General features: G+C 46.3%; 1 protein-coding gene across 1 annotated transcript; it reads left to right on the top strand.

Annotated features, from left to right (window-relative positions):
• The first annotated feature begins 59 nt into the window (after window positions 1–59).
• Window positions 60–21,840, top strand: fcer1g (Fc epsilon receptor IgFc epsilon receptor Ig). Its single transcript, XM_063065132.1, has 6 exons — window positions 60–739; window positions 13,647–13,738; window positions 15,039–15,089; window positions 15,304–15,378; window positions 21,181–21,201; window positions 21,722–21,840. The coding sequence occupies exons 1-6, from the start codon at window positions 691–693 to the stop codon at window positions 21,785–21,787; spliced, it is 354 nt and encodes a 117-aa protein (XP_062921202.1). The 5' UTR covers window positions 60–690; the 3' UTR covers window positions 21,788–21,840.
• Window positions 21,841–22,177: the final 337 nt, after the last annotated feature.

Genomic DNA, 22,177 nt, shown 5'->3' with positions numbered 1-22,177 from the left:
GCAGTGTGAGGGAACTGTTAAGCTGCAGGGGGATCACGGGCACCCAGCACTGCGGCTGGGAGATGTACGCTTGGTTTGTGATTGTCAGTGAGGGGAGGCTCTGGCTGGGGTCTGTTCCACAACGCTGGACTGATCCTAATGCTTTTACTTGTATCCCATCCCCTCAAACCAAACCCTTCGCCCCTACACTGTCCACTTAACTTTGTCCCTTCTGCCCCTCCATCACCTTTGTCTATCACTTTTCTCTATTGCCACTTCCCCGTGTTGCACCCCCCGCCCCAGACCCACTCCCTCTCATATGCTTTGTTTCTCAACCACACTAATATTCTTCCCTCTCTACACTCCTTCCATCCACCCCTCTTTCAATCTGCTGCACTCCCTCTCTCAGCACCTCTTCCCCCTCCCAGATTTTCAAACTGCTTCCGTCCCTCTCCCGTCTCTCTCTTGCACGCTCGCTCTCTCTCTCTCTCTCTGACTTGCTGTTCACCCCACCCCTGTCCATCTGTCTGACCCCTCCCACCCAGCTCCACTTCCTGTGCTCTCGGAAGTCAGTGACACTCTGACCACACATCACTGGCTAAGCTCTCCAGTTTGTTCACTTCCTCCCTGTGCACAGAAGTAACAAGCCCAGCAGGCAGGACGCACGGACCCTTACAGTGCACTTGCGCTCAGCCTCCCACCCGCTGCGCCATGAAGGCTATTCTTGTCCTCATCTTCCTCTTCCACTCCTCCAGAGCTGGTAAGTCGACCATTGCCTAGGTACTGTGATAACCCTCTTACCTGATCCCCTTCTGAACCTTCCCACATTTAAAGACTGCAGCCCTGCAACATCAAATCCTGTTATTCGAGGTGTCTGTGGAGCTCCCCAGGTCACCAGTCCCTTCAGATCCTTAGCCAGGACAGCCACACCATCTCCCCCATCCCTGAAACATATTTCACCCTCCTCTTCAATTTCCCTTTGTTCTGTGCACCCTTCGTGTCTCTGTGACTGCTGTGTCATACCTTTCTCTAGCGCCTCCAGGTCCTACATCCTTCCTTGTCCCGGAACCAACCCTATCCCCTACATTACTCCTGTCTCTCACACTCCCATGCCCCTCTTTGTCCGCACCCTGCACCCTTTACTGCCTCTATAAGACCTCCGAAGCCCCCTTTGGCCCTGACACCCCTCCCTGGGAAGAACGCAGCGAGGTCATTTTTCAGTAGTATTTGTTATACAATGCTGTGTGCAGGGTGTTTCTCTTACAAAGTACCAGTAGAGACTGTAAATGGGAGAACTGGCCATGTATTTTATCAGTTTTATAATTTTATGGAGTGAACATGAAGCTTTGGCTAGGACTCTGGTAAACAATTGATAGGGTTGGAGTGTGGTCTTTTTACTGAATTCTGAAAGTCAAAACAGTGCTGATTAGATCTCGTAAACGTGCCTCAGTGATGCTCTTGAGGGAAATGGTGAACGGGCAGCTCTGATTAAAATGGCGGCTTGATGTTATTTTGGCTCCAGTCTGTCTTCCTGTTGTGAAATAGAGCAATGGGGCCCAGCCTCTCCCCTGCCTGAGGAGGTCTGGGAACCTGGAACCCAGCAGCTGCAGTGGGACTGAGACCCAGTTTCAAGTTTCCCCAAGGAGAAGGGCTGATCTCACACTGAGCCAGCTGCCTCCGTCTCTGATCCTGGAGCTGCCTTCTGGTCTCGGGACACTGAGTCTACACCTCTGCGCTTCACAATGTATTCATCACCATTATGAGGTGCAGAAAGATGGAATCTATTTCTTGAGGTAGAAATATCACAGATGCTGAGCAATTCAGTTGAGAAGAGACAAGTAAAATGGGAGGAGTGGGGCAGGTTTTTTTTTCAGTGGGAGGTACCACTAGATCCCCCTTTCCTAGATCAAAACTCTAGCAAGTACTGGCCCAGACCATCAAACATTCATACATTAACCCTCATCCCTGGGATCATTCTCATAAATGTCCTCTAGGCACTCTTCAAACCCATCATTTTTTTTTCCGATTAGATGAGAATTTTATTTGTTACATCCATCTCACAATATGAGGGAGTAGAAAATCTTTGTTGCACTTCCGTCGCTGTGTACAAGCAATAAGGAAGGGAAACTTGGGAGGATATTGCCCAAACACTGAGACTCTATGCATAATTGTTTATGTACAGTCAGGTATGTAATCAGATTAATAACTCTGATGGCCTGGTGAAAGAAACTGTCCCAGACAGGTGTTGGTCCTGGCTTTAATGCTGCGGTACCATTTTCCAGATGGAAGCAGCTGGAGCAATTTGTAATTGGGGTGGCTAGAGTTCTGATGATCCTCCAGGCCCTTTTTACGCACCTGCTGCTGTAAGTGTTCTGAATAGAGGACAGTTCACATCCACAGATGTGCTGGGCTGTCCGCACCACTCTCTGAAGTGTCGTGCGATTGGGGGTGGTAGAGTTCCCGTGCCAGCCAATGACACACCCAGTCAGGATGTTCTCGATGGTGCCCCTGTAGAAATTCCCGAGGATCTGGGGACTCATGCCAAACTTCAGCCGTCTGAGGTGAAAGTGGCACTGTTGTGTTTATTTCAACACACAGCTGGTGTGTATTGTCCAGGTGAGATCATACTGCAGAAGTTGAAACTACTCATCCTCTCAACTACAGTCACATTGATGTATCTCCATTCCTCCTGTAATCCATGATCAACTATTTTTTGGACATTGAGGGAGAAGTTGCTTCCGTGGCACCCCTATGTTGGCTGCAAGTTTGATCAGGCAGATTAGAGCTGTGCATGGCAACATAGTCATGGATGTATAGGGAGTAGAGAAGGGGTTCAGGACACATCCCTGGGGGGGCTCCTGTTTTGAGGGGCAGAGGTGAGGGTACCAATCCTTACCACCTGCTGGCGATCCAACAGGAAGTCCAAGATCCAGATGTACAAGGCGGCATGCAGGCCGAGGTTTCTGAGCTTCTTGTCAAGCCTTTGGGTAGGTCCTAAATGGATTCACAATACTACAAATATAGTGTGACCAATGCCTTAGAAAGTGTCAGCATAGCATCGTTCCTTTTATTTTCAAGTCCTGAAAATAAATGCTCGTGTTGCAGTTTCCTTCCTTAACACTGGCTCGTGCAATTTAACCTTTAGAGAATCCTGCACAAGGGCTCCTAAGTCCTTTTGCAACTCCAATTTCTGAATTTCCTTTCGGTTTAGAAAATAGACTCAAGTTTAATATCACCAGCATGTTTTGTGTAACAGTACATTGTGATACTCAATAAAGCTATAAATTACAATACGTATATATTTTTTTAAAAATTAAGTAGTGCAAAAAGGGGGAGAGAGTACGAAAGAGGTGTTCGTGGGTTCATTGTCATCAGAAACGTGATGGTGGAGGGGGTAAAAGCTGTTCCTGAAAGGTTGGATGTGTGTCTTCAGACTCCTGTACCACCTCGATGGTAGCAATGAGAAGAGGGCATGTCCTGAGTAATGGAAGTCATTAATTGTTTTAGAAGCATCACCTTTTGGAGATGTCCTGGATGCTGAGGAGGCCGGTGCTCATGATGGAGCTGGCTGAGTTTACAGCTTCCTGCAACTCTCTTCGATCCTCTCCAGTTGCCCCTCTGTACCAGATGGTGATGCAATCAGTTAGAATGCCCTCCACAGTATATCTGTAGAAATATGGGAGTGTCTTTGGTGGTGGGGCATACCAATTCTCCTGAAACTCCTAATTAAATACAGCCACTGTTGTTCCTAGTTTATAATTGCATCAATATGTTGAGCACAGGATGGATCCTCGGGAAATTCAAACTGCTCACCCCTTCCATTTCTGAACCCCGATGAGCACTGTTGTGTTTTCCCTCGACTTACTCCTCCTGATGTCTGCAATCAGTTCCTTGGTCTTACCAATGTGGAGTGCAAGGTTGTTGCTGTGTTACTACTTAACCAGCTGATCTATCTCACTCCTGTATACGTTCTTGCCACCAGCTGAAATTCTGCAAACAATAATCGTCACCAACAAATTTATAGATGGCATTTAAGCTGTGCCTAGACACACAGTTGTGAGTATAGAGATTGTGGGTTAAGAACACATGCTTCAGGTGCACTAATGTTGATTGCCATCATTGGAGATGTGATTTCTAATCCACAAGGACAGCGAACTACTAGTGATTAAGTCAAGGATTCAGTTGCAGCAGTGGGTATGGAGGCCCAGGTCTTGGAGCTGTTTTCTTTGACTATGCCTTTACTCAAAGTGCATGACCATATACTTCCTTACACTGTAAACCACCTGCCACTTCTTTGACCATTCACATAATTTCTATAGGGAGTCTACTTCCTCCGCACTACCTGCCCCTCCACCTATCTTTGTGTCATCTGCAAACTTAGCCACAGGCCATCAATTCCATCATCCTAATCATTGACAGAGAGCATAAAAAGTGGGCTCAATACTGACATCTCTGGAACATCACTAGTCTCAGGCAGCCAAACAGAAAAGGGCACCTTTTTCCCTTTTTGCCTTCTGCCAGTTAACCTTTCTATCCATGCTAGTATCATTCCTGTAATACTGTGGTTTCTATCTTGTTTTGCAGTCTCGTGTATGTGGCACCTTGATAAAGGCCTTCTGAAAATCCAATCAAACAAAATCCACTGAACAGCACACACAAAATGCTAGAGGAACTCAGCGGGCCAGGCGACATCTATGGAAAAGAATAAACAGTCCTCCTGATGAAGGGTCTCAGCCCAGAACAGCAACTGTTTACTCTTTTCCACAAGTGCTGCCTGAACCGTTGAGCTCCTCCAGCATCTGCAGATCTTTTCGTCAACATCCACTGAATCTCCTTTTCTCTCCTGCCTGTTAATTCCTCAAAGAATTCCAACAGATTTGTGAGACAAGATTTCCCTTTAAGGAAACAATGTGGATTTCAGCCTATTTTATCACGTGTTCCCCAAAACTTCATCCTCAACAATGGACTCTAAAACTTCACCAATCAGTTAAGTCAGGCTAACTGATCTATGATTTCTTGTATTTTGCCTCAATCCTTTCTCAAAGAGTGGAATTATATTTGTAATTTTCTAGTCCCCCAGAACCATTCCTGACTCGAGCAATTCTTGAATGATTATTATGAATGCCTCCACAATCTCTTCAGTCACCTTTCAGAACCTTGGGGTGTAGTCCATCAGGTTCAGATGACTTATCCACCTTTAGACCTTTCAGCTTCCCAAGTGCCTTCTCCTTTGTGATAGCAACCGCACTCACTTTCGCCTCCCTTTCTCCCACTGACTCAAATTTATGGCATATAGCTGGTGACTTTCACAGTGAAGACTTATGCATAGTAGGGACCTGTGAGTCCTCGTACAGAGCTCCCAGAAGGTTATTTCACAGGTTGAGTCTGTGGTAAAGAAGGCAAATGCAATGTTGGCATTTATTTCAAGGGGAGTAGAATGTAAAAACAAGGAGATAATGCTGAAGCTTTAAGATAGTCACCAGGCCATTCTTGGAGTATTTTCAACAGTTTTGGGCTCCTTATCTCTGAAAAGATTGTGTTGTCATTGGTGAGAATCTAGAGGAGATTCAGGAGGATGTTTCTGAGAATGAAGGGGCTTACAAATGAGAAGCGTCTGGCATCTTTGGGCCTGTGCTCACTGGAATTTAGAAGAACGCATAGGGACCTCATTGAAAACTACTGAATATTGAAAGAACTAGATAAGGTGAATGTGGAGAGAATGTTTCCTCTGGTGGGGTTATCCTGTACTAAAGGACACAGCTTCAAAATTGAGGAGTGACCTTTTATAACAGAAGTAAGGAGGAAGTTTTGTCGCCAAAGAGTGGTGAATCTGTGGAATGCTCTGTCACAGACAATGGTTGAGGCCAAGTCCGTGGGTATATTCAAAGCGAAGTTGATAGATTAAGGGACATCAAGAGATATGTTTAGAGAGCAGATGTATGTATGGGGTTGAATGAGATCTGGGATTGATCCGATGATGTAATGACGGAGCGGGGTGGAATGGAGTGAAGGGCTAAATGGCCTAATTCTGCCCCCATGTCTTATGGTCTTATTATTTATTCAGTTTTTCACCATTTCTTTGTTCCTCTTTACATCTTCTACAGCATCATTTTCCTTGACTCTATATATCTTTTTTTTTAAAAAAAACACCTTGGGTATCCTCTTGTATAATATTTGGCTAATTTGCCTTTTGACTTAATTTTTTTTTCCATTTTTGCTTTGGTTGTTTCTGTCACTTTTTAAAGTCTTTAATCCTCTGTCTTCCTGTTATTTTTTGTAAAATTCTATGCCCTCTTTTGCCTTTATGCTGACTTTGACTTCCCTGGTCAGCCATGCTCACCCCCCCCCCCCCCCCCATGGAATGCTGCTTGTACATTGAGATGCATCTAGGGTTCTCAGAAACTCTAAGCCATTGCTGCTCTACTGTTATACCTGCTACTGTCCTCTTCCATCTTGCAAGACTGGCCAGGATTTGTGCCTTGGCATCTCTTGGATAGTGAGTTCCATAATCTGGCTCTTTGTTGGGCAACAGCCTTCACGAGGGTGGTAGAAGCAGCCGGAAGCCATTTAGCCTTCAAGCTTTTTCTTGTTCCTCTTCAATAAATAGGCTGTCTTTCCATCCTGAGGTCAGAAGTGGGAATACTCACTAGTGATTGCAAAATATTCAGTCTCATTCCCACAGCAGGTGAAGCAGCTCATGCCTGCATCCAGGTAACAGTCAGACAGAGGGTGAGAAATGACAGGTAATATTCACACCACACAAGTACCAGGCAGTGACATCGCTACCAAGAGAGAGTGTCTGACCGCATCCCCCCCGACATTCCCATCGCCCAGTCCCCACCATCAGCATTCTCAACCGGATCAGACACTGTGGCTACAGGAGCATGTCAGAGACTGGGGACCTGTGGAGAGCGACTTGCCTCCTGATAACCCAAGTCCTTTCACTCACCCACAAAGCACAAATCAGAAGTATGATGGAACACTCTCCATTTGCCTGGCTGACTGCAGCTTTAACAACTCTGCAGATGGTCAACACTATCCAGGATAAAGCAGCCTTTCAATTGCAAACTCGTCCACCGTCCTAACCGCGACCAAACATTTCCCTGTCCTGAAACCCGAATACTCATTTGTTCCACCACCTGCTGCAGTGTGTACTGTTCAATAAAATGCCCCGTGTTTGTCAGAGTGGGGAACGAGATAGAGGAATTCAAAGGCCAAATGCAGACTGGACCCTGGTTTTATAAACGGGAGGAAGGGTGGGCAGCCACCTAGTTGTGAGAGGAGGAGTGGTGAAGCTGACCGTTCTGTTCAGGGGTTTTGAAACAGTCGCTTACTGAACTGCCGTGTTGGTCACAGCTTGATCTGATTGGAACAGTCAAGGGGCCTCGGGAAGGGTGTCATCACAGTCACATCTCCTCATCTCACGTACTCCACCAGACCCAAAGTGAGAGATCTCATATGTGCTGTCTGAGATTACCCAGCTGATAACAGGAACACACACACAGTGGGATGGTGTGCTGGCAGTCACCTCCAGGATATGGGATAAGATAAAAACAGTGAAGCTCCCCCTACACCAGTGGTTCCCAAACCTTTTTGGGTTACCGTCCCATGGGCTCCAGACCACAGTCCAGCACCCCCTTCTCCCTCTACTGCTACTAAGCTATTAAACGATGACTTTCGATGCACAGTGAAAGCAAATAGGAACTAGAAATTCAAAGCGGTTACAGTTAATTGCAAAAAATAATTCATATCTATTTATAGCTAAAAGTAATTTTAATTACAGCAAAATAATTTTCATCAACAATTTTAGAGTGTATATGTGCAGTCCAACTATTCACTATTTTATTGCCTTTTCACCTTACAATGAGATGGATGCGATTGGTGCAGTAATCTCAGTTTCATGCTAAATGTCACTCAAGAGTCTTAAATCCCCACCTATAGTAATTCACTGTTGGTTTAATTGCTTTGAAAGAAGTTGGGCGACTGCACTGAATATGATGTTGGAAAAGCAATAAACGTTTTTTTTTCACAATGCAGGATAACATTCAAAGATTTCTTTCTGCAACCAAAAGGCTTGATATGATTCTGAACTTTGACTTCAGTTCAAAGATCAGTTTTTTTCTCCATCCTTCCTGTTAATTCCTCAATACAAGTGGTTTTGGAATGGATTTGTTACCGAATTTGGATCAAGAGAAGATCCTGAAATCTCACTGATATGTCTTTATGCAGTTCACCCAAGTGGACACAGTATACATGAAAATCATCTGATATCCTTTCTTTCTCTTTCAACTCAGAGAGGCTCAGAAATTGGAAAAGTTTGTGATGGCCAATGTTGCACTTAAATAGGGTTAGCTTAGACAGAAAGATGGAGACAACTGATTTGACTTTGATAAGATTCACTTCATTTTCTTGCAATTGAAGACTGATTTAATTAAATTTTGCCAATAATTCTGACAAATAAGAAAAGGCATGCCTCATATTCTTCAGTTGACTACTCAATTAAGTATTTATATCTTCAAAGAATTTATCAGTGTTTAAAGATACACACAAGCGTCTCAGGCAGTTTCCTTTTCAGAGCTATTGGACTTCTGTATGCAAGAGTAGGCGTTCATCATTCTCAATACAAAGCTCTTGAAAAATTAGTGAATTGAGACCATGAGTTTTGATTTATTTACAGCTGTGATAACAGTAATGATTTGTGCAGATGATCATTTAAGTACTTTTGCAATGAGATGTTACCTGTGAATTACGCAGTGAATGGTAAATATGTAGAGTTTTCTGCAAGATATCAACCCCTATGTGGCATCCTGTCATTGATGGTGTCCCATCTGTTGCACTAGCAACAATGTTGGTGAACGGAATATCCTTCTCTTTAAAAATTGCTCAATAACCCAAAATATTGACTTCCCCTTTCTAGTTCCCTTGCAAATAACAACTCTTGATACAATAGTCTTTTAAGAGATTCTTGGATAGGTACATGGAGCTCAGAAAAATAGAGGGCTATGGGTAACACTAGGTAATCTCTAAAGTAAGTATATGTTCGGCACAGCATTGTGGGCTGAAGGGCCTGTATTGTGCTGTAGGTTTTCTATGTTTCAGGCTTTCATCCTTTATGAAGCGAGAAAACCAAGAAGCAAAGATCCATTGCCTGGTAAAGCTGACTGGTCCAACTGCAGAGCAAATTCTGTATATTGCACAGCTCAATTTGTCTTCCACATTCTCAAACGTTTCATCTATTTGTCTTTGAAGAGTTGTCACTGAGCAGAATTGTTTGGTCTGATGATTTATGGAAAACAGTACTCTGAACTTTCTACGTCAGTTTGTCTCCAATCGTATAGGGCTTTCCAGATTTGGCAATGAGCAATGGAATTTTGTACAAAGCACACGATCTATCACTGTCATTGTGAAGTGCTGGCAAATATGGTTTCAAGTGTTTTCTGTTTCTGAAAGTTTTCGTGAAGTGACTGAAAATAAGCCAAGTTCTTGTTTGCTTTATCAGGGTCTATCCTCTTCAAATGTTCAAAGAGCCTGGACGGTTTCATTGCCTCATTTGAAGACACTTCTTCACACACAGACATGTTGGTTGCTTGGGGCTTGTGTAAAACCACATTTCAGACACTCCACACTACACTGTTGATGATGTGGTGTTCACCGAGTTTGCAATTAGCTAACAAAAGTTTCATCACCAGTTGAGGTGACTTCTGCAATGCACAGTTGTTGGTGTTTCTCTCTGGGAGTGCTAGCATTTATATAGCACCCCCCCCCCCCCAATCAGTTGTCTCGGACCTGTTTGGTTACCCATTCGCAAACCTTTGAATTATTTTGGCTGTTGGCAGTTTGTAGAGAGCGTTTCTTTTGAGCTCTAGGCTCCGCAACCCCATTCTGACAATTTTCATTGGAAGCATTTTGTCTGGCTGCACTATTGTGTAGTACGGAGTATGGGTTGTGTGGCAAGGCAGCAGATCGCAAGACCCTACAGAGGATAGTTAAAACTGCCAAGAGGATTGCCGGGTCTTTTCTCTACCCCCTCCCCATTTGTGACATTTCCCAGGAGTATTGCAGATAAAGGGCCCAAAGCTTTGTTGAGGATCCCCTACTATCCACCCCAGAATCTCTTTGAACCACTACCACCAGGAAGAAGGTACAGGAGCATCAGGACTAGGATTGCCAGACTGGGTAACAGCCTCTTCCCTCAGGCTGTGAGATTAGTGAATACCCTCCCCTGCCCCCACCGAGTTCTCATCACTAGGACAATAAGCCATTTACTGTTTACAGTACTGTCTGCTGTTTAGCTGTGCTGCATGAATTTTGAGTTATAATTTATTAACTTATGGTAATACTTTGATTTATGTGCTTTATGTGTGTTATATCTTCTACGAGAGTTCCTTGGTCCAGAAGAATGTTGTTTCATTTGGTTGTATATATGTACAGTAATGACAATAAACTTGAACCTTTGTTCTAGAAAACAGTGGCCATTGACTGTGGTCTCCATTGTAAGTTGACCACGCATTATACAATCCATTGTTCTACATCAGAGGAGGCTTAGTGATCTATGATTCATGACCCATTGTTCTAGATAAGAGGGACTAATGGTACCTGTTCTGGATAGGTGAGCCTGTGACCCACTGTTCTAGATTGTGACCCGTTGTTCTAGATCACGTACCGGTGACCATTAGCTCAGAGTGGCTGCTATCAGCTAGAGTTTGTCTTCAATGTTCCAGGAGACCCTTCTACATTGTCAGCTAATCCCAAAACTTGATGGAAGGTTGTGTGAAGCTCACTGAATAACAGCACACTCACCCTGGTCAGTATCCCTCTCTCCTGACCCGCATGCCAAAACTGGTAGTGGTGTGGGGAGTGCAGGGGAGAGTAGAAGTCAGATGGGATTTGTGGCTCTGGTGGACTTGCACTCTGCAGAATACTGTTGGAAACACGAGGCTCTCACAATGGTGGCAAAATTCTAATTGGCTTGCCTGCAGAAGGCAGTGGGTGGTGGTGGAGGGAGTTCATTCAGATTGGAGGATTGTGACTAGCGGTGTCCCACAACGATCTGTTCTGGGACCTCTACTTTTCGTGATTTTTATTAACGACCTGGATGTGGGGGTCGAACGGTGGGTTGGCAAGTTTGCAGACGACACAAAGGTTGGTGGTGTTGTAGATAGTGTAGAGGATTGTCAAAGATTGCAGAGACACATTGATAGGATGCAAAAGTGGGCTGAGAAGTGGCAGATGGAGTTCAACCGAAAGGAGTGTGAGGTGGTACACTTTGGAAGGACAAACTCCAAGGCAGAGTACAAAGTAAATGGCAGGATACTTGGTAGTGTGGAAGAGCAGAGGGATCTCGGGGTACATGTCCACAGATTCCCTGAAAGTTGCCTCACAGTTGGATAGGGTAGTTAAGAAAGCTTATGGGGTGTTTGCTTTCATAAGTCGAGAGATAGAGTTTAAGAGTCGCAATGTAATGATGCAGCTCTATAAAACTCTGGTTAGGCCACACTTGGAGTACTGTGTCCAGTTTTGGTCACCTCACTATAGGAAGGATGTGGAAGCATTGGAAAGGGTACAGAGGAGATTTACCAAGATGCTGCCTGGTTTAGAAAGTATGCATTATGATCAGAGATTAAGGGAGCTAGGGCTTTACTCTTTGGAGAGGAGGAGGATGAGAGGAGACATGATAGAGGTGTACAAGATAATAAGAGGAATAGATAGAGTGGATAGCCAGCGCCTCTTCCCCAGGGCACCACTGCTCAATACAAGAGGACATGGCTTTAAGGTAAGGGGTGGGAAGTTCAAGGGGGATATTAGAGGAAGGTATTTTACTCAGAGAGTGGTGGAATGCACTGCCTGAGTCAGTGGTGGAGGCAGATACACTAGTGAAGTTTAAGAGATTACCAGACAGGTATATGGAGGAATTTAAGGTGGGGGCTTATATGGGAGGCAGGGTTTTAGGGTCGGCACAACATTGTGGGCCGAAAGGCCTGTACTGTGCTGTACTATTCTGTTATTATCTTCAACACAGCATGAGGGCTGAGGCCCGGACCTTCATCTTAGTAATGCCCTCTGCTTTCTCCCACAGAGCCAACTTGGGTCAAATATTTTTACTCGGATCCCATGGGATCTATTAGTCATCGGACTGCAGCTAGGACTGGATCAAAAGCCTTGTTCAAATCATGTAGATCACATCAAGCAATTTGCCCTTCACTTCCCCCCTCGGTAAACCATGAAGTCAAGGGTAATTGTCCTCTGTTGACAGTCTGCGGTGGCTATGCCGTCTTTTGGAATGAGCAACAATCACTTGCCCAGCAACAAGGACACGCTGATTATTGTCTTGTCCCTTCCTCCAGTTTGCAATGTTTCCAGCTGCTGGTTCGCTCCTGTCGCTGGCGGGGACGGAGAAGCTGTAGTCGGACTCACTGGAGTCTACCTTTTAGGAACCGGGGACAGATCTCATGCGGGCAATCATTTCATTGGCCAACAACCTGGAATAGGAGGATTGTGTGTGAGGGGCCGATTACAGGCATTGTGTAAATCCATTCCAGTTTACAATCAGGAGAGACCGACTGAAACATGTCGGACTTGTATGGAGAGGATGTTTCAGCTTGTGGGGCATTCTGGCACCAGGAATCGTTGGCTGAAAATATGGAGTGGGTGGTTTAAGTGGAAACGAGGCAGTTTTGTTTCTCTCTCTGAGGGTCGTGTACGTTTGGAACCCTCTTCCACGAAGAGGGCGGCGTGGTAGTGTGGTGGTTAGAACAACGCTTTAGAGTATCGGCCACCTGCGTTCAGTTCCTGCCGCTGTCGGTAAGGGGTTTGAACGTGACCGCGCAGCTTTCCTCCGGGTGCTCCGGTGTCCGCCCGCAGTCCAAAGACATGCCGGTTGGTAGGTGAATCGGTCATGGTAAATTGTCCCGTGATGAGGCTAGGATGGAATCGGGTGTTAATGGTTAGTTGGCACTGCTCGAAGGGCCAGAAACGCCTTTTCCGCGCTGCTTTTCAATAATAAATACAAATGGCTGTGAAGCAGAGACTCTTTAGAAGATGGAGGTCGAGAGATTCTTCGTGAGAAGAGGCTGAAAGCTCACTGGTGCGAGGTGGAAATGTGGAGATGAGGTTACAGTGTGATCAGTTAGAGCGTCACGAAGCGTCGTGACCGAGCCTCGTCCTCCAGCTCCCACCGCCACCGCACGCGATTGTGCATCATCCCTTCTCGCAGGGTGACTGGTCTGTTAACTAATCTTTTCCCCCACCTTCCTTTCCCATCTCACCCAGGTATTCTGCCAGAAACCCTATCACGTTCCGTTCAGCATACAGGCCTGAAGCTTCATCTCCTTTACTGCCACAGTGTGTACCATTGCCCTCACATCCACTAGACTCTCGCACAGTTCCCTGCCATTCCGTATGGCCACTGTGTTTTCCACCATTTCTGTCTCTGCCCTCCAAGGACGAGTCCAGTTTCCATATCCCAGTCCTGCTTCTCTCCCTTCTCGGTCTTTGCTCAGTTTCCCATCTCCCTGCCTTGGGTTTAAACTCTGCCCTGGGGCATCAGCAAGCCCGTTCGTAAGGCTAGAAAGGGGCCACAGCCGGTTTGTCGCCGGAACGAGCCCCTTTGCCTAGTGCTGCCGTTCCTTGCAACAGGATCATCCTCACACTTTTCTCTCTCTGGGCAGCTGGACTGCGTGAGCCTGAGATTTGTTATGTGCTCGATGCGATACTCTTTGTCTACGGGACGGTGTTAACGGCTCTGTACTGCCGTCTGAAGGTGAGTTACATTCCCATCAGTAGGGACACAGTCGGCGACACAGGGCGCTGGGGTTGAGGGTATACTGAAGGTTAGTGTGAGGGAGCTGGATTAATACCAATGGGGACACAGGCAGTGACACTGGGTGCTGTGGTTGAGGGACGCTGAAGGATAGTGTGAGGGAGCTGGATTAATATCAGTGGGACACTGGGTGCTGGGGGAGACGGGTTACTGGGGGACAGTGTGAGGGTATGAAGATGAGTTTCTCACTTGACTAACCTAATATGGGCTTTCGGGACACAATAGCCCAGACACAGAGTGTAAGCTCGGGGAGGGCTCGCTGGAACGAGATATTGGGAACAGTTCTGGGCACCACATTCCTGGAGTGACGGGGTCATTGGGAGAGGGTGGGGGACGTGAGTAGGGGAGTGAAGTGTTATGAGAATACTTCTGGTATTGGAATACTGTCACTGAGGAGAGATGGGAGAAGCTGGGGTTGTTTCCTCTGGAAATGGGAGGCAGGGGAAAGAGTGTGTGTGTGGGGGGGGGGTGTAAAATAGTGAGTGGCTAGTTGGGAAAGAAGGGAAGGGCACAAACACACAGATACACAGAACAGACACACAAACACACAGACAGATACACAGAAATACAGACAAACACACACAGATACACAGAACAGACACAAACACACAGACAGATACACAGACATACAGACACACAAACACACACAGACACACACGCAAACACAGATACACAGACACAGAAACACACAGATACACAGAACAGACACACAAACACACAGACACACAAACACAGACACGCAGACAAACACACACACACATACAGAGACAGACAGAAACACACACACCACAGACATACAGACAGAAAGCAACACACAACACACACAACTACACCCCTCCCCCCACCGCACGCAAAGACACACACACACACAGGGTGCGTGTAGGAAGGGTGTTCCCCCAGACTATGGTGTCTAAGAAGAACAGTCTCAGAATGAGGGGTGGACCCGTTCTGGACGGAGATGGGGAGAAATGCAGTGGGAGCATTCTCTCCCCCAGAGGCTGTGGGACTGCAACACCGAGGAGATTCAGGACAGACATCGCTGGGTATTAAGCAAACTGGGGGAAGGGAGTGGGATTTGTGCAAGAGGTGGTGCCGGGGTTACGGATCATTCGTGGCTTTGTAATTGGGGCGGGGCATTCGTCCTTCCCACAATTACTTTGTCTAAAGGGCCGGGCGGTGGGGAAGATGATGATGTTATACTTGAAAGATAATTGAAACCTTTCTCAATCATTCACCGCAGATCTTGGATCGGAGGAAGGAGAAAGCAGCGGCCGGGCAGTCGGAGTACGAGGTTAGGCGGGAGCTGGGGTGAGAGGGAGCGGGAAGGGAGAGCATCACCTGTGGGCAGGTGCTGGGGACGGAGCCCACGGCCCTGCACCGACATGAAATGGGTGGGAGGATTAATCAACTGAATTGGAGAACGGGCTGTCCGTGATGTGTAGATGGGGAGAGGCTTTAAACCCTGCATGCGTAGACGTTTCCTTATTATGTGTTTGTCGCTGTAGCACCTGCGCCATGGAGCCACTGATGTCTATGAGGAGCTGAAAGGAGAGAAATCAGCCGGTCCCGGTGGGAAAAAGGTGAGTATTGCTCTGTCCTTGGAGTGTGTGACGGGATAGTCCAAAGGGAGATTCACTGTGTGTCTGACCCGTGCCCTGGGAGTGTGTGATGAGACAGTGTAGAGGGAGTTTCACTCTGGGTCTGACCCGTGTCCTGGGAGTGTGTGATGGGACAGTGTAGAGGGAGTTTCACTCTGTGTCTGACCCGTGTCCTGGGAGTGTGTGATGGGACAGTGTAGAGCAGGATTCTAAACTTTTATGCCATGAACCCCTTTGCTAGTCCGATGGATCCTATGTCCCCTTTTCAGAATAATGTATTTAAATATATAAAATAAAATACATAGAATTACAAAAAAACGATTATATTAAAATAAAGTTATCAAAATATTAAAAGCACATCTGTGATACAGTAATATATGTCTTTCTTTATTAAAGCATTAAGTAACAAGACTATGCATTTGAAATATAGCCAGATTAAAATTAAATTTTATTTTTGAAGACATGTCAGTGTGAAGGCTGTTATTGCTTACTGGAATACGAACATTAAACTGTGGGGTGATCTTCGACAGAGTAACTCGTATGTCATTTAGGATATCCAACCGATTTAGGTTTCTTTTTGTTTTAATGTTTACAAGTGTTGAAAATCCTGATTCACAAAGATATGTCATTGCAAATGAAATTAAAGCTTCCATAGGTCGCTTTACAAGCCAAGAATAGGCTTCCCTCAAGGAACAACTGACTTCTGCAAGGACTTTTGAGTTGAACTCCAATTGTAGTACGCTTTTTGTCCGTAGATCGATAATTTCATCTTTGGCTAGATCAACATCTTCGATACTGTTTACACCAGGAAGAAAAAGACTCCAGGTCTATGGTTCGACTTCCATGCCATCAGGTTGGAAGTAACTTCTGAAAGAGATCTGAAATGTTTCCGTGTCCTCAGACGTCTCTTCAAAGGCGTTGACCGCTCCATCTTGGTGAAACACTTCCTCCAACATTTGAAAGTTTGCAAAGATGTTGGCGTCTACTCTCTTCTTCCATATCAGCAGCATTGCCCAGAACGCTGGTAATTTGAGTACCGTGCATAATGGTGGCTTCAGGACTTTGAACTGAAAGATTTATTTCATTCATGTGGTTAAACATATCTGTCAGGTCAGCCAATCCATGGATACAATTCTTTGTGTTTCAACTTATTCCAAGAGTGGGTTTTCTTTTTTCAGAAAAGGTGAAGCTTTTGTTTTTAGTTCGTACAACAGCTTCAATACTTGTTCTTTGGAGAGCCAGCGAATTTCTGTGTGGTGGAGAAGCATTTTATATTCTACACCCATTTCTTGACATAGTCTTTTTAAAATGCGATTATTCAGAGACCTGCTTCTAATAAAGTTGATGATGTTTATGGTCGTATTACAAAACTTCTTGCAGGATTGTCGGAAGTCTTTGTTGCCAGTGCACGTTGCACGGGGGCGCTGGAAGCGGACCCAACTGCAAGACACAGACATTGAAGTACTAGGGACAGGACAAGGTTTATCAAGAAAGCAAGGGGAGTCAGGAAGAAACGACGCTGGACATGGACACAGGCCCTGGACGAGACTAAGATTCAGGGCCTGGGCTAGTACTTGGACGAGAAGCACGGGACCCGGTCGTGGAACTAGGAACAAGGAGCCTGGACTAGGAACACGGAACTCCGGAACCAGAGCCTGGACAACGACCCGGAACCTGGGTCTTGACTCGGAACCGGAACCCGGGTCTAGGCTAGGACTCGGGACTAGGAACGTGGCAAGGACAGGACGTGGCTACAGTACTGGACGTGGAACTCCTGCACAGGACGAGAACAAAGCCTTGACTTGGACAGGACGAGGTTCTAGGACGTGGTTTGGGCTGGACTCCCGGATCTAGGCGACGGCAAGACGTGGCTACAGGACAGGACGAGGTACCCCAGCACCGGGCTGGGCGAGGAACCGGAACTAGATGAGGACACGAAGCTCAGATTTGGACAAGGCTGGAACACAGCGCCTGGATTTGGTCTTGGAACACAGAGCCTTGGACTTGAACTGGACGCTCAGAGCCTTGGACGTGGCTACAGGACTGGACGTGGAACATGGACAGGACGAGAACACAAAGCCGTGACCTGGACTGGACGAGGTTCTTGGACGTGGCTTGGACTGGACGAGGGAACTCCAGCATTGGGCTGGACGAGGCACTCTTGGACTGGACGAGAACACGAAGCCTGGACTTGGACAGGACTGGAACACGGAGCCTGGAACTTGAAACTTGGAACACAGAACACAGAGCCGGGACTCCTCCTCGGGAATAGGATTTAGGGCTGGGGCTTTACACAGAGTCAGGGCCCGTCCTTGGGAACAGGACCCAGGACTGGGACTCTTTTTGACACGGACACTAAACACGGCGACACAGAGATAGTTCCAAACTCAACGATAGATAGTTCCCTATCTTGGCGTGGCAAGGCTCTAGTCTCACTCCGGTGGTTGAACTTGACAGGGATGCAGGCGAGGCTTCAGAAGGAAGGGGAAGGGAACAGTCCGCCGGGAATCCTTGGTTTGAGAGTTATTTATGTATCAGCCCAAAACGAGAATCAGGTGCCTCAATTAAGGCACCCAATGGAACAAAGGAAAACAGGGCAAACCCGGAATACGGATCGATGGACGGGACCGTGAACCGGAGTGCGGACTTCATGGACCGGGCCATGATAGTGCATGCCTGTGAGGAGCTTAAGTAGCAAAACCACTGGTATTATCAAGCATCGCAGGAGCTCCATCTTTGCAAAGAGTATGACGTTTTTCTTTCCAGTCAAAGTTTTAACATAGAAACATAGAAAATAGGTGCAGGAGTAGGCCATTCGGCCCTTCGAGCCTGCACCGCCATTTATTATGATCATGGCTGATCATCCAACTCAGAACCCAGCCTTCCCTCCATACCCCCTGACCCCTGTAGCCACAAGGGCCATATCTAACTTCCTTTTAAACATAGCTAATGAACTGGCCTCAACAGTTTGCTGTGGCAGAGAATTCCACAGATTCACCACTCTGTGTGAAGAAGTTTTTCCTAATCTCGGTCCTAAAGTATTTGTTTGGCAAATACTTTTTACCGTTTCCAAATTCTTCTTTGATGGATTCAGCATGCGCTTAAAGAACAGAAACCAGGCGCTGACTGCATTGAGACATGTCTGTAGTTTCATCTAGTTTCATACTGAATGGAACTTCCTCAAAGTCCTGCTTGAAAACGTTGAAATAAATATGAACTATTCTGGAAGGTATTACATTATTCGATAAGGGAGCCACGTCTAGTTTCTCCACACATTCTGTCCGCTGTTCCAGTCCACAGACGAGCGCCACCATTTCCGGTGCATATGGCTTTACTCTATGCAATAGTGTTGGGGCTTCTTTCGTTTGGCAAGCCGGTAGCAACGTTGTAGGATAGTTCTAGAAAAAAGTTTTGGTGAAATAGTAAATCCAGGTTTGGAAGTGTCCCAACTTTTTCGAATCGAGTTTCCTTCGTTGGAAATTACCCACATCTTTAGAGGCATTTTCAGCACACCGTGGCTTTTGTGTCCCGTCACGTCCATTAAATCAATGAAACCATATAATACCTGTACATAGTTTTTCCTCACATTTCCCTTTTTTCGATATTTCACGTTAAATTGGGTTTGCAAAAGTATGAAATCAATAAAGTTAAAATAGGAAATTCGTATGTCAAATGTTGAAAAAGTTAAGTTTCAGAATTTATCCAAAGTTTGAATACTTTTTATGGATGTTAGATTCTCAGAATAACACAGGACTACGGTAGTAGTTCAGGCGTCGTGTTCTTCCTGGAATTAGGCTATTATTGCGCATGGTTCTCATTTCTTATGTCGTTCGCAGCATTCTCGCGGTTATTTTAGGAAGTGCAGTACTTTCATAGCATAATAATACACCAACACCACTTGCATAACACACGGCGCGTGGACGTCTTTACTTCAAAACACAGACAGTAAAAAAAAAGTACGACGAGAAAACAAAAGATCCTCTGCCGCCGACAGAATTTACAGCACTGTGCATGACCTGCATCACTTTGCAATCTTTTAGCAATAATAAGACGTTACTTTAAATAACACACTTCAGCAGTTATCTCAACCATCGGTCGTGTTTGAACTTGCCTGGGCGGCACTCGTAGCCCACGCGCCAGTTCGTATGACAAAAGGCCGTGCGAACTTTCGGAGAGTTAAAAAATCTCATTTGTCCTGTAAACACGAGGAATTCTGCAGATGCTGGAATTTCAAGCAACACACATCAAAGTTGCTGGTGAACGCAGCAGGCCAGGCAGCATCTCTAGGAAGAGGTACAGTCGACGTTTCGGGCCGAGACCCTTCGTCAGGACTAACTGAAGGAAGAGCTAGTAAGAGATTTGAAAGTTGGAGGGGGAGGGGGAGATCCAAAATGATAGAAGACAGGAGGGGGAGGGATGGAGCCAAGAGCTGGACAGGTGATTGGCAAAAGGGATACGAGTGGATCATGGGACAGGAGGCCCAGGGAGAAGGAAAAGGGCGGGGGGCGGGGGAACCAGAGGATGGGCGAGGGGTATATTCAGAGGGACAGAGGGAGAAAAAGGAGAGAGAGAAAGAATGTGTGTATATACATAAATAACGGATGGGTTACGAAGGGGAGGTTGGGCATTAGCGGAAGTTAGAGAAGTCAATGTTCATGCCATCAGGTTGGAAGCTACCCAGACGGAATACAAGGTGTTGTTCCTCCAACCTGAGTGTGGCTTCATCTTGACAGTAGAGGAGGCCGTGGATAGACATACCGGAATGGGAATGGGATGTGGAATTAAAATGTGTGGCCACTGGGAGATCCTGCTTTCTCTGGCGGAGAGACCGTAGGTTCCACCCCCACCCACCCCTGTCTTTCTCCCTGGGCCTCCTGTCCCATGATCCTCTCGTATCCCTTTTGCCAATCACCTGTCCAGCTCTTGGCTCCATCCCTCCCCCTCCTGTCTTCTATCATTTTGGATCTCCCCTCCCCCTCCAACTTTCAAATCTCTTACTCACTCTTCCTTCAGTTAGTCCTGACGAAGGGTCACGTTCCGAAACGTCGACTGCGCCTCTTCCTAGAGATGCTGCCTGGCCTGCTGCGTTCACCAGCAACTTTTACGTGTGTCATTTGTACTGTACAGTTTTGCAAAAGTAATAAACAATAAAAAAAATGACACTTCCTTCCACACTATGATCAACAAACAATTTTAGATGAGGAATAATAGACAGCAACGTCGGTATCGGGGACACAAATGTGAGAACACGTGATTCACCGTCTGGTGGCGACAGGACTACCAGCCGATAGTTGGTCAGCTACTTCGCACGGACGTCTGCGGTCAGGAAGACTGCGATCATGTTCCATCTAGCAGCGGTCTAAGAACTAACGTAATGCCGAAGTAGCAATGAGAGTGTAGTAAACAATATTTCCCTAAATCTATAACAACGGTAATGTTATATAAAAATATCTGTTATTTCTATTGGTCACCGGTAGTGGTTTGTTGCCTACATTCGTAATTATAGGAAATGCTAAATTTCAGTTAGAGGTTAGTGAAAATAAAATGTATTTTTTTCCATCCAAGTTGAGGTACCCTCTGGAATCTATCCCGTACGGATAGTTTATATCTATCTGATAGAATAGATCAGAGGTCTGATCTAACCCGCGCTCTGGGAGTATGTGATGGGACAGTGTAGAGGGAGTTTCACCGTGTCTGACCCGTGTCCTGGGAGTGTGTGATGGGGCATGGTTTGTTGTTACAATAATATTTCTAACGTTTACCCTCCATCTCTTTTCTCTGCAGAAAGAAGAGGGTGTTTACACGGTATGTGCACCTGTTTCTCCACTCTCCATCTTTCCCTCACTTTTTGTTTCTTTCTAGTCTTTGTTACTATTTTCCTTTTTCTCTCACTTTATTTTTAATTTTGGAAGTCTCGTTCTGCGTTTCCCACTCTCTTTCTCTCCGTTTAGTCCGTCTCTGCCGGTGTCTAAATTTATCTCTAATTCACGCTTTTTCTCAGAGTTGCCCTTCCCAATCTCTCTCCCCATCTACCTCTTCCCTCTCTATTTCTCCCTGGTTCTCCCATCCTCTCCCTGTCCCCATGAACCCTCACTCCTCCCTCTTCCGCTCACGTTATTTCTTTATTTTCATCTCTCATTGTTACCCTTTCGCTTTTTCCCCCCTCTCCATCCCAGTGTATCTACCTCATCTATTTTTCTCACACTCCTCGCTATGTCTCTCCCTCTCTTCCTCTTCACCATCTCTCTCCCTTGCTCCCCTCCTCATTCAGAATCTCCTTTCCTCTCAGTTTATGCGTAACCTCCCTCTCTCTGTCTGCTCGCAGGGCCTGGGCGAACACCGCATTGATACCTACGAATCTCTGCAGATGAAAGCTCCCAGGAAGATGTAGTGATGATGCTGATCTCCTGGGTTCGGGGGCAGGGGTGGGGGTGGGGGGGTGGGGAGGTTTGGCTGTGGGAGGGTGAAGGTGGGGCAACAGTCACCCAGTCTTTGTCACTGTCAAGGCTGTGAATGTCCACAGTATGTCACTATGGTAATCCTTTGCCCTCCTCATGTCCATGAGGTCATTTGGCCCATCGAGACTGGGGCAGAGAGAGCAGGAGCTAATGCAGTCCCTCCATATGTGGAGGGGGTCAGGTTGAGGTGAAGGGGAACACAGGACTGGGGTGTCTGGGTGGGGTGTTTAAGATCTGCATGGGTGGGTGAGGAACTCTTTGAATCGTCGAAGCTGCAGGTGAGCCATTTATGGCCGAACAGCTTGGCCAGCAACCCGACGCTT

The sequence above is a fragment of the Mobula hypostoma genome, chromosome 13, assembly GCF_963921235.1.
Source record: "Mobula hypostoma chromosome 13, sMobHyp1.1, whole genome shotgun sequence".
In the NCBI taxonomy this organism is placed as follows: Eukaryota; Metazoa; Chordata; class Chondrichthyes; order Myliobatiformes; family Myliobatidae; genus Mobula; species Mobula hypostoma.
This window is presented reverse-complemented; position numbering and strand designations above follow the sequence as displayed.